General features: G+C 53.3%; 1 protein-coding gene across 1 annotated transcript in view; it reads left to right on the plus strand.

The window, feature by feature from the left end:
• The first annotated feature begins 1,877 nt into the window (after positions 1 to 1,877).
• PTH1R (parathyroid hormone 1 receptor) overlaps positions 1,878 to 12,930 on the plus strand; it is a 127,448-nt gene continuing 116,395 nt past the window's right edge. The window contains exon 1 of the mRNA XM_071560542.1: positions 1,878 to 2,062. Within this exon, the coding sequence (XP_071416643.1) occupies positions 1,988 to 2,062 (75 nt within the window). The 5' untranslated portion in view covers positions 1,878 to 1,987. The remainder of the gene's footprint in view (positions 2,063 to 12,930) is intronic.

Below are 12,930 nucleotides of genomic sequence, written 5' to 3' on the forward strand. Positions count from 1 at the left end.
ATCAAGAGCAGAACTTTTTTTTCCCTTCCCCTCTCTCTCTCTCTCCTTTACAGGAAGCTCTACTCTACCTTAGCCTTGGAAAGAGCCCCTTTTCATAAAATTAGCTGAAGGCACCTATTCACGGCCATGGGGCTGTGAAAAAAAAAAAAAAGGGAAGAAAAAAAAAAAGCGAGCAACAAACCGGCCGTAGAGTTTGGGTTTTCTTTTTTTTTTTTTTCTCTCTCTTTCCTTTTTTTTTTTTTTAATTCGCTCCAAAAAATAAGACAGAAATGCTCCGCTCGGCGAAAACTTGATGTTTTTACCGTCTGTTCCCTGATAGATCCAGAGAGGAGGGAGCTTGGAATTTTTTTTTTCTTTTTGCTTCTAATTATCCGCTGCTTCTGCGAGGAGAAGGGGAAATAAAAAGCGAGGGGAGGGAAAAGGGCTAAAAAAATCTATAAACCCACAGCTTGATTTCTGAAGTGCCCCCAGTGCGAGAGCCCCGAGCCCGGAGCTCTGAGTGTGTGTTTGCCGCGTGGTGCATCCCTAGGAGGGTTTTTAACCCCCTCCCCTCCTCGGTTCTCCTCCCACGATGGAAAAATGAGACGAGGATGGATCCCGGATCCCGCTTCTAAGTTCCTAAATAACCCCCCAAGAGCTCGGCGTGGGGGGTGGGCGTTTTTATTTTCATTTTCCACTTGTTTATTTTGCCGCGTGGTTTTATGAATGAAACCTCCCGGCTGAGCTGGGAGGGATATCCGTGCCCTGAAAATCGGGAAAGGTGGGCAAATCCAGGCTGGGAGAAGGGGGAAGGAGACGCGATGGGCTCCGGGGGGTTCCGGGGGGCTCCAAACCCCCTTCCAGGAGGCTCCTCCCGGCTCGGCACAGAACTCGGGGCGAGTGGAAAAAAAACCAATCCAAATATAAGAATAATAAAAATCACCCCCAAACCCGAGGATTTCAGAGCATTGAGTGAGGGCAAAAGAAAGAAAAAAAAAAGCTAAAATAAACCACGTAAAAGCGATGGCCGAGAGGGGAGTGATGTTCAGCTCGTGCTCCATGGGCTTTGGGAACGGCGGCTCGCGGAGCCACAGAGGGAAGAGAAGCGCGAAATTCCCGATTTCTCCCCCCAAACCCGCCGCGATCTGGAAGGCTGGCGGAGTAAACCCCCTTTGAGCCGAACCACTCCGGGGTATCCTCGCAAAAACCTCCCCGAGTGCCGCCGTTTGTTGGAGAGAAGGTAACTGGGGAGCGCAAAGATTCCCGGTTTTCCCTGTTTTAGGGGGACTTTGGGATTTGTTCGCGTGCGGGGAAGAGAAAGCGAGAGAGGAAAAAAAAAAATAAAGGGCGGGGGCAAGTTTGGGGGTTCCTCCCCCGTCTCAAAACTCGTCTGAACGCTAAAAGATAAAATTACCGGCGCTAAAAATAAAGCGGTGGTTAAAATCTTCCCCCACCCTCTGCGATCTCCCACCCCTTTTCCCTCCCTCCCTCCCTCCTCCCTCCCTCCTCTCTCGCTCCCTCTCTCTGTGTGTTTGCGTTTGACAAAGAAACGATTGGAAGTTCGCGGCGCCTCCTAAAAAAAGGGGAGCGCAGGGGCGGGGGGTGCCCGCATGGCCGGGGCTTGTGCCGCTGTCCCGCAGATGCCCGAGGCGACCCACGGGCACCGGTGGCACCGGCGCTGAGCGGGGCGAGGCTGCCCCGCTACCCACCCACCCGCTGCCCACCCTCCGGGAGCTGCCCCAGCGCCACTCCAGCCATGAGGAAACGGAGCAAAGGACTCGTCATGTGCCTTTCTGGCTGAAAAAAAAAACCCAACCAACCAACCCAACTCCGGGAGCACCAAGCGAACAATCCTCCAACAAATTGTGGCCGGGCTTGGGGTTGGGGTTGGGGAAGGGGGGAGGGAGGGAAGGAGAAGGAGGAGAAGGAGGAATCAGCTGCGCTGGAGGAGCTCTCGCCCTGCTGCTTCGCCCGAGCGAGCTTGGATGCTGGAAGGAGCCTCTTGGATATGGGATCATATCTGGTTTATCACAGCCTGGGTTTGATCCTCTGCTGCTCCGTGCTCAGTTCCGTCTACGCTCTGGTGAGTCCGCACTTTTCCCTTCGCTTTTCCCGCGCCAGGGGCTCGCCCCCGAGCAGGAATTCGGTGTCTCCAGGGTTTGGCCGAGCTGTCGGGGTGGCTTTTGGGCCCCCGCCGGGTCCCCTCCCTGGCAGGCTGTGCGTGCGCTCGGGCTCGGAGCTGAAATGTCTGTGCCGGCCCCGGAGCCGGAGCCGCTCGGGAGCGGAACGTGTGCGCCTTGACAGGGAGCCGGGAGCAGGGCTGGGGCGTAATCCACACACACCCATGGGCAAAGCACAACTTTGCTTTTCCCTTCTTTTCTTTTCTTTTTCAATTTATCTTCCGTTTTATTTTTTATTTTTTATTTTTATTTTTCTTTCACTTTTTCTTTCTTTCATTTCTAGTCCTTTAGTTTTTTTCCCTTTCCCTTTCCATCTCCTTATTCCTTTTCCCTTCCCTTTCCCTTTCCCTTTCCCTTCCTTTCCTTTCCTTTCCTTTCCTTTCCTTTCCTTTCCTTTCCTTTCCTTTCCTTTCCTTTCCTTTCCTTTCCTTTCCTTTCCTTTCCTTTCCTTTCCTTTCCTTTCCTTTCCTTTCCTTTCCTTTCCTTTCCTTTCCTTTCCTTTCCCTTTCCATCTCCTTATTCCTTTTCCCTTCCCTTTCCCCTTTCTCTTCCCCTTCCTTCTTCCTTTCCTTTCCCTTTCCATCTCCTTATTCCTTTTCCCTTCCTTCTCTCCCTTTCCCCTTCCTTCTCCCTTTCCCTTTCCATCTCCTTATTCCTTTCCCCTTTCCTTCCCCCTTTCCCTTTTCCTTTCCCCTTCCTTCTCCCTTCCATTTCCCTTCCTCTTTGCTTCCCCTTTTCTTCCCCTTTCCCTTCCCCTTTTCTTCTTCTCATCCACCCCCTCAAGACAATTTAATTCTGATTTAATCTTCTTATTCTGCCAATCCCCTTAACCCCAGAGCAGCAGTGCCTTCTTCTTAGGGATTAAATTTGGAGAGGACCTCAGAGTTCAGGACTCACGTTCAGTTCCCACTCAGGAGCAGGAGAGTTGTGTTAACCCTTTGCTCCTTGGCACTATTTCCACCTCTTCCTGCACACACTTAGAGAGAGTATCTTTCCAAAGGTAGAAAAATGGGATAAAGTCCATCCAAAGTGCCTTGCTGGGGGTGATGGGGAATGGGGTCAGACCTACAGACCCCACTCGGTGGCCCCAAATGGTCTCCAAAGTCCTTGTGAAGTGAAGGGACGTGTCACGGGGAATCAGCCCCCAGACACTGACCCTCTGGTGGACACAGTGCTGTGACATCAGCTGGCCTTGCTTTCTCCATCCCTGGATTTCCCAGGGCTTTCTGGCAGGGGAAGGGGCACAACCACCACCTGAAGCAGAGTCTGCTCTCCATGAGGGATGGAGATGTGTTTGAGAGGGATTGGGATCATCTTCCCCTGGTTCCAGTCAGGTTCTCCCTGATCCTGCAGGAACCACAACTCTGGGCCCTGTCCTTGGGTTTGGAAGGGACTGTCAGGGACCTTGTGCAGGGCTGGGAGGGGACATTTCCCACACATTTCTAGCCTTGTGTTAGTGGGAAAAATCTCAAGAAATGAGAAGGAACAACCCCTCAGAGAACACTCCTTGTCTCAGTCCATCCCTGTCCAAAGGACAAAAGCCAAAGGCAATTGGGAGAACTATTGGAGATTTGTTGAGGTTTTAGTGATGGTTGAGGTTCCTCACCTGTTCTGGGGTTGGAGCAGCATCTCTGTGACCACATCTCCCTTTGGGGTGGGTCCTGCAGCACCTGCTCCCCCTCTCCCCAGCCCTGTTGCTGGAGTCAACCCCAAAAGTCCTGCAGTTCCTGCTGCTTTGGGGGTTCCTGTTGGCCTGGGGAAAATCACAGCCACACTGGAGCTCAGGGAGCTTCAGGACCCAGAAAAGATGGGCAGGGCTGCAAACTGCCCTCCAGCCCCATTCCTGGCTCACTGCCCTCTCCCAGTACATCCCAGTACATCCCAGTACATCCCAGTACCTCCAGAAGGTGCAGAGGAGCAGCCACTGAACCAAAGGCCTCGTGTTCCCAGGGGATATTTTATTTCTGATATCCCAACAGACACTTTGGATCCCAAGGGATGTGCTCAGCAGCTCTGGGGGGTGAAAGGGGCTCACAGCTGAGCTGGACCCGGGCATAAATCTGGAATATCTCTCCCAGGATCACAGAAAACCTGGGAATTTGCTGGGAAAGCACAGGAATTTTTGCACTGTTGCATTTCCTGAGCCCCTCAGCCTTGACGACCCTTGTGGGTCCCTCCCAGCTCAGGGTATTCTGTGATTTTATGACCCTGATTTAGGCTCCTGCTGCTCCAAACTGCTCAGTTGAATTAGGCCCAGGCTGAAGTTCATGTTTCAAGCACTTCCCTCAGTTTTCAAACCACCACTGACAGCAGAAGGACTTGCCAGGAGCTTTCTGGAGTTGTGCAGATGGTTGAGGGGCTGCAGGGATGTCGTGTGTCCCTCCTGGCACCCTCTGGGGCAGGAGGAGAAGGTCAGCTCCCTGTCACCACACTGTCCAACAACTTGCAGAGTGCCCAGAGCCTGATCTTTTTTAGCTGCTGTTGTTTTCCCCCCCAGCTAACTCGATTTTCAAAGGCACTGTAGAAACACAGAGTGTTTGAGCAGCGTGATGTGCTGGGAGGTGTTTTACAAGAAGGGTCATGTGTGTGGTTAGAGGGTCTGAGAGATGTTCTGCCACCCATGGAGGTCCCCAAGTGCCTCTCCTGGGGGCAACAAGGAAAACTGAATGGGGTGACAGCAGAAGGATGAGGATGAAGGGGCTTAATTTGGCCTTAATTTGGCAGCTTTGGGCTGAGCTCAGAGTGGTACCCACGGGCCCTCCCCTGGCGCCAGAGCAGAGCTCTGGTGTGGGCTGGGAGTCAGGAGGGTGCTCGCAGACAGAGACAGCCCCAGGGCACGATTCATGTGTCTGGGCTGGGCAGACTGGAGCCCTGGGAGCTGTGGCACTGACTGCTCCCTTCCTGGGAGCTGTGGCACTCACTGCCCCCTCCCTGGCATCTCTGAGAGCTGTGGCACCCACTGCCCCCTTTCTGGGAGCCCTGGGAGCTGTGGCACTCACTGCCCCCTTCCTGGCATCTCTGGTAGCTGTGGCACCCACTGCCCCCTCCCTGGGAGCTGTGACACTCACTGCCCTCTCCCTGGCATCTCTGGTAGCTGTGGCACCCACTGCCCCCTCCCTGGGAGCTGTGACACTCACTGCCCTCTCCCTGGCATCTCTGGGAGCTGTGGCACCCACTGCCCCCCTTCCTGGCATCTCTGGGAGCTGTGGCACCCACTGCCCCCTTTCTGGGAGCCCTGGGAACTGTAGCACTCACTGCCCTCTCCCTGGCATCTCTGGGAGCTGTGGCACTCACTGCCCCCTCCCTGGCACCTCTGAAGAGCTGTGGCACCGACTGCCCCCTTCCTGGGAGCCCTGGGAGCTGTGGCACTCACTGCCCTCTCCCTGGCATCTCTGGGAGCTGTGGCACCCACTGCCCCCTTTCTGGGAGCCCTGGGAGCTGTGGCACTCACTGCCCTCTCCCTGGCATCTCTGGGAGCTGTGGCACTCACTGCCCTCTCCCTGGCATCTCTGGGAGCTGTGGCACCCACTGCCCCCTTTCTGGGAGCCCTGGGAGCTGTGGCACTCACTGCCCTCTCCCTGGCATCTCTGGGAGCTGTGGCACTCACTGCCTCCTTCCTGGGAGCTGTGGCACTCACTGCCCTCTCCCTGGCATCTCTGGGAGCTGTGGCACTCACTGCCTCCTTTCTGGGAGCTGTGGCACTCACTGCCCCCTTCCTGGCATCTCTGGGAGCTGTGGCACTCACTGCCCTCTCCCTGGCATCTCTGGGAGCTGTGGCACTCACTGCCCTCTCCCTGGCATCTCTGGAAGCTGTGCCACTCACTGCCCCCTCTCTGGCATCTCTGGGGCTCAGTCATGTTGCTGCCCAGGGCTGGGGATGCTGAGATGGGCACAGTGTGATGTGCCCTCAGTCTGGGGCTGGCACAGCTGGTATTCCTTTGGCAGCAGCAAGGATCAGGCTCCAGGCATTTCGGGGAAGGATTGGCGCCGGGATAGGGCTGCGAAATTATCTCTTGTGCCCTGGCACTGGCACTCACGGGGCAGGACTGGCAGCTGAAGCAGTTCCCTGTGGCACAGGGGCTGGGATTGAGTCCTTCCAGAGCCAGAAGTGTGGGAATCAGACTCCCCACCTTCAGCAGAATCCCTGTGGCATCAGCGTGCCAGTCCTGAGCCTTGGGGGGCAGCTGAGAGGGGCAGACCCCCCACCATCAGCAGACTCCCTGTGGCATCAGCGTGCCAGTCCTGAGCCTTGGGGGGCAGCTGAGAGGGGCAGACCCCCCACCTTCAGCAGAATCCCTGTGGCATCAGCGTGCCAGTCCTGAGCCTTGGGGGGCAGCTGAGAGGGGCAGACCCCCCACCTTCAGCAGAATCCCTGTGGCATCAGCGTGCCAGTCCTGAGCCTTGGGGGGCAGCTGAGAGGGGCAGAGGCTGCCCTTGGGGTGGGTGAAGTGTTGGGTGAAGCTCTGCTGTGCTCCAGCTGCCCTGGCAATCCAGGGAAGTTCCTGCCTGGCATTTCCCTGGGAACAGCAGGATCAGCACCTGCCCAAAGAGGGAGGGCAATTCCATGGAGATGGAGCACTTTGTGCCCAAAATCTGCCAAGGTGAGGGTGGGAATTTGGGTTCATTCTGGTCTTTGGGGCAAGGAAGGCAGGCTGGTCCAAGCCAGAGAGCCCTGGAAACCTGGGAAAACTCCTGGAAAACAGGGAAAAAAAGAGCTTTAAAATGTGGGTCCAGCATCAGCAGGGCACGGGAGAGGTGAGATGTGGGCACTGGGATTGGAGCTGAAAGGAGCTGGCAGAGCTGCTGGTGAAACCCCCCCGGGTCAGTTGGGCCTGAAGGATCTTCAAGGTTTTCCCAATTAAATCCCACAATTCCCTGTCCCAATCCATGGTTTGCACTTGGGTTCCTCCTTTGGTCAGTCCCAGCCTGGCACCCCCAGGCCAGTGGGCACTGAAGGAGATATTCTGAATAATGGTGATAATAATGATGGGGATAATGGTAATGATAATAATGGTGACAATAAGGACAACTATTAATAATTATAATAATGATGACGATAATGGTAATGATAATAATGACAATAACAAGAACAATAAGAACAAGTTTTAATAATTGTAATGATAGTGGTAATGATAATAATGACAATAACAAAAGCAATTATTATTATTATTATTATTATTATTATTATTATTATTATTATTATCATCATCATCATCATAATCATCATTATTATTATTATTATCATTATTATATTAATATTAGAAGTACTATTAATATTAATAATTGTTAACCATTATAATTATTTTTGAATAGGATTAATATTTACTATCAAATATTGTTAATGATAATCAATAATAATTAATATTAATAAATAATAGTAATAATTAATAATAATAAATAATAGTAATAATAATTATTTTTATTATTAATTTTTATTATTTTATTATTGTTACTATTGTAATTACTATTGTAATTAGTATGATTATTACTATTATTATTACTATTATTATTAATAATAGTAACAATAATAATAATAATGATAATGATGATGGTAATGATAATAATGGTAATAAATGATAATGATAATGATAATAATGATGATGATGATGATGATAATAATAATAATAATAATAATAATAATAATAATAATAATAATAATAATAATAATAATGCTACCCCGGCCCTCTGCAGGGTTTGGGAGCAGAATAGCTCAGGACCAGGCTGGGTTTGGGGAGCAGGTCCCAGGCTGAGCTGCAGGGAAGCAGATCCCCGTGGGGATGGAATGGAGGGTCCTGCCCTTCAGCAGAACTTGGCGCTGCATTTTAGGGGGTAAATTCTGGCAGCAGAAGGGGCTGGTTGCCTTCATTTGCTGCAGCCCTGGCCCCACTCGGGCTGTTGGGCAGGGCTGGGACTTCCCTCTGGTTTTGCAGAGAAGATCTAACACTCCCCCAGGGAATTCAGGGGACATCATTAGGGACTGGGAACCCTTTCCTGCAGCCATAACCCAAAGCAGGCACGAGCTTGGCCACCAGGAAGGTCCCAAGGGAGCTGCATCCACCCCATCCCTGGTGTGCTGCCCTAAAAAGCTGTGGCTGCCCCATCCCTGAAAGTGTCCCAGGCCAGGCTGGACAGGGCTTGGAGCACCCTGGGCCAGTGGGAGGTGTCCCTGCCCATGGCAGGGGGTTGGGTGAGCTTTGAAATCCCCTCCAACCCAAACCACTCCATTAAGTTAATCTCTGGTAGGAAGGTCCAGCATAAATGAGAAGGTTCCCACCAGAGCAGCACTGGAGCTCTGGCAGCAGAGCTCATTCAGCAGCTGCTGGGGGGTGTTTTGCTCTTTGACTCGTTTCTTATTCCTCTGATCAGCCTCCCATCTTCATAAAAGGGGAAAGAGAAATGATTTTCAGTCCAATCATTTGTAGCTGGGAGGGAAAAATGATAATATTCTTCCTCCAAATGGAGCCCATAATAAAAAGAACAATGATAAGAAAATAATCCCACAGAGAGATCCCGCAAACCCCAAGTAGCTGAGAGACTTCATGACACCGAGACAGGCTCCAAGTGCAGGCAAACAATGTCTGAAATGTTCTTTGCTCCCCACAGGCTTGGGCACGTGCCCATCCCTGCCCCTGTGTTTGTGGAGGACAGGATTGTTGTTGTTGTACTTTGGGATTAGCTGATATCCCTGGTCTATAAAACACTGCTGGAAAGCAGAGAGCAAACATTGGGGCAGTTCCTGGGCTGGGAGTTCCACCCTCAGCAGCCCAAACCAGTCCAGCTGCCCATGGCAAGCCTGGCCTGGGCACTTTGGAGTTTGTGCTCCCAAAGGGGGCCAAGGTCAAGGCTGGAGGAAACGAAACCCGAGCGGTGGCTTTGGGGGCCAGGCAGTTGTTTGCTTTCTGGCCTCCTAGAAATAGCCCTGGAGTGATGTTTTGGGATCAGGGGGATTAGCCTGGCTGGGGCAGAGTGTCTGCAGCCCCTGGGAGACCCCCAGCCCAGACAGCCCTGGCAGGGACAGCTGCTGCTGCTGCTGCTGCTGCCACAGCCCCCATGGGTCCCCTGGCCCTTGGGAAAGTGATGCTGCAGGCTGAGAGCTGGCCCACAGCTCCTGTTGTCCTACAGCTGTGTCCTGTTGTCCCACAGCTTTGTGTGTCCTATTGTCCCACAGCTCTGTGTGTCCTGCTGTCCCACAGCTCTGTGTCTCCTGTTGTCCCACAGCTCTGTGTCTCCCAATTGTCCCACAGCTCTGTGTCTCCTGTTGTCCCGCAGCTCTGTGTGTCCTGTTGTCCTACAGCTCTGTGTGTCCTGTTGTCCCACAGCTGTGTCCTGTTGTCCCACTGCTCTGTGTGTCCAATTGTCCCACAGCTCTGTGTCTCCTGTTGTCCCACAGTCTGTGTGTCCTGTTGTCCCGCAGCTCTGTGTGTCCAATTGTCCCACAGCTCTGTGTCTCCTGTTGTCCCGCAGCTCTGTGTGTCCTGTTGTCCCACTGCTCTGTGTGTCCAATTGTCCCACAGCTCTCTGTCTCCTGTTGTCCCACAGCTCTCTGTCCCCTGTTGTCCTACAGCTCTGTGTCCCCTGTTGTCCCACAGCTGTGTCCTGTTGTCCCACAGCTCTCTGTCTCCTGTTGTCCCACAGCTCTGTCTCCCATTGTCCCACAGCTCTGTGTGTCCTGTTGTCCCACAGCTTTGTGTCTCCTGTTGTCTCACAGCTCTGTGTCCCCTGTTGTCCCACAGCTCTGTGTCCCCTGTTGTCCCACAGCTCTGTGTGTCCTTTTGTCCCACAGCTCTGTGTCTCCTGTTGTCCCACAGCTTTGTGTCCCCTGTTGTCCCACAGCTCTGTGTCTCCTGTTGTCCCACAGCTCTGTGTCTCCTGTTGTCCCACAGCTCTGTCCTGTTGTCCCACAGCTCTCTGTCTCCCAATTGTCCCACAGCTCTGTGTCTCCCAATTGTCCCACAGCTCTGTGTCTCCTGCTGTCCCACAGCTCTGTGTCTCCTGCTGTCCCACATCTGTCTCCTGTTGTCCCACAGCTCTGTGTGTCCTGTTGTCCCACAGCTCTGTGTGTCCTGTTGTCCCACAGCTCTGTCTCTCCTGTTGTCCCACAGCTCTGTGTCTCCTGTTGTCCCACAGCTCTGTGTCTCCTGTTGTCCCACAGCTCTGTGTCTCCCATTGTCCCACATCTCTGTCTCCTGTTGTCCCACATCTCTGTCTCCTGTTGTCCCACAGCTCTGTCTCCTGTTGTCCCACAGCTGTGTCTCCTGTTGTCCCACAGCTCTGTGTGTCCTGTTGTCCCACAGCTCTGTCTCCTGTTGTCCCACAGCTCTGTCTCCTGTTGTCCCACAGCTCTGTGTGTCCTGTTGTCCCACAGCTCTGTCTCTCCTGTTGTCCCACAGCTCTGTGTGTCCTGTTGTCCCACAGCTCTGCGTCTCCTGCTGCCTCTTCCCACCCTGCTGAGGGACTCTCCTGGCTACAGGATCTCCCTCCCTTGGGAAATGCAGCTCTGAGTCCCCTGCTCAGTCATCTGAAATCAGTCCCTGGTTTGCCAAGTTCTTTCGGGCACAGACACCAAACTCACCCCACTGAAACCCCCAAATTCCAGCTCTGATTGGTCCCTCAGTGAGGGAGCAAACCCCCTTTCCTGGCACTGGGAGTGTCCAAGGCCAGGCTGGATCAGCCTGGGCTGGTGGGAGGTGTCCCTGCCCATGGCAGGGTTGGCACTGGATGATCTTTCAGGTCCTTTCCCACCCAGACCATTCCATGATTCTCTGCTCCCTGTCCCTGCAGTTGGTGGCAGAGCTGTGGCTCCAGCTGAGCCCTGCAGTTCTCAGCTTTTCTTTGTTCCTGAAGAGCAGCAGGAGGGAATAGCAGAGCTGGACTGGAGATGCCTCCAAGTCCAACCCTCCTGTGAGCTGGCCCTGGTTGCTGCTGAGCAGCTCCATCCTCCCCCTGCAGTGGGATGAGGTGGGATGTGTTTAGGTGCCCACAGGGCTGCCACCTCCGAGCCCTTCAACCCCCTGCCCTGTGCCACTGGGGCACAGGTTGAAGCCAGCAGGGACCCCCAGCCAGCCTTTGGGCTGGGCTGTGTCTCTGCCAAAGGGCAGGAGCAGAGGGGTTTGTGTGCTCAGCTCCTGCCAGCAGCGAAATCAGTAACCACGACAATTAAAAAAAAAATCAAAAATCCAGGAAAATCTCCTCTCCTGCCCCAAAGGATGAACTCCTCAGGCTCAGCCAGTGTTCAAGTGCAGACCTTATCAAATGTGTGCAGAATTTGCCTTCTCCCTCTGCACCCTCTTGGCTGCTCCAACATCCCTTGGCTGCCTCGACCCAGAACACCTCAAACCTCAGCCGAGCTCGCAGCACTGAAGATGATCTTTGTGTTGCATCTTCGGTGACGTGGCCATAAACAAATTATCCCTGGGGCTGAAACTCTGCCAGCAAATACCTGCTGGGTCACACTGAGCTTTGCTGTCTCGTGTCATGGGAAGAAAACACTCAGACTCGTGTTGATGGCCCTGGCTTGGCACTAATCCCTCCATTTCCACTGAGGCCAGGCTGGCTCTTGCCAGTGATTAGAGGGGCTCTGTGTTTGTAGGGTTTTCCTTTCCCTTCAGGGGCTCGCCTTGGACTCACTTCCAGAAAGCTGATTTTTGGGACAGGAGGAGTTGGGACTGATGGAATCCTAATACAGATCCCTCTGACAGCACTGAGGGCATGGTTTGCTTGGGGAAGTCTCCTGCAAGGCTGAAGGTTGTGGAAATCTTCTGTCCTTCTGGCCATGTGTTTTGCCCTTTACCCAGTGGAGCAGAAAGGGGATTTCTCTGACTCTTTCCTCCCTCACCCTTCCATCATTCCCAGTGGAGCAGAAAGGGGATTTCTCTGCCTCTTTCCCCCCTCACCCCTCCATCATTCCCAGTGGAGCAAAAAAGGGGATTTCTCTGCCTCTTTCCCCCCTCACCCCTCCAGCATTCCCAGTGGAGCAAAAAAGGGATTTCTCTGCCTTTTTTCTCCCTCATCCCTCCATCATTCCCAGTGGAGCAGAAAGGGGATTTCTCTGCCTCTTTCCCCCCTCACCCCTCCAGCATTCCCAGTGGAGCAGAAAGGGGATTTCTCTGCCTCTTTCCCCCCTCACCCCTCCTGCATTCCCAGTGGAGCAAAAAAGGGATTTCTCTGCCTCTTTCCCCCCTCACCCCTCCAGCATTCCCAGTGGAGCAGAAAGGGGATTTCTCTGCCTCTCTTCTCCCTCACCCTTCCATCATTCCCAGTGGAGCAGAAAGTGGATTTCTCTGCCTCTCTTCTCCCTCACCCCTCCAGCATTCCCAGTGGAGCAAAAAAGGGATTTCTCTGCCTCTCTTCTCCCTCACCCCTCCTGCATTCCCAGTGGAGCAAAAAAGGGATTTCTCTGACTCTTTCCCCCCTCACCCTTCCATCATTCCTAGTGGAGCAGAAAGGTGATTTCTCTGACTCTTTCCCCCCTCATTCCTCCAGCATTCCCAGTGGAGCAGAAAGGGGATTTCTCTGCCTCTCTTCTCCCTCACCCCTCCAGCATTCCCAGTGGAGCAGAAAGGGTATTTCTCTGCCTCTTTCCCCCCTCACCCCTCCAGCATTCCCAGTGGAGCAGAAAGGGGATTTCTCTGCCTCTTTCCCCCCTCACCCCTCCAGCATTCCTAGTGGAGCAAAAAAGGGATTTCTCTGCCTCTTTCCCCCCTCACCCCTCCAGCATTCCCAGTGGAGCAGAAAGTGGATTTCTCTGCCTCTTTCCCCCCCTCACCCCTCC

Source organism: Pithys albifrons, chromosome 7 (assembly GCF_047495875.1).
Source record: "Pithys albifrons albifrons isolate INPA30051 chromosome 7, PitAlb_v1, whole genome shotgun sequence".
NCBI classification, from domain to species: Eukaryota; Metazoa; Chordata; class Aves; order Passeriformes; family Thamnophilidae; genus Pithys; species Pithys albifrons.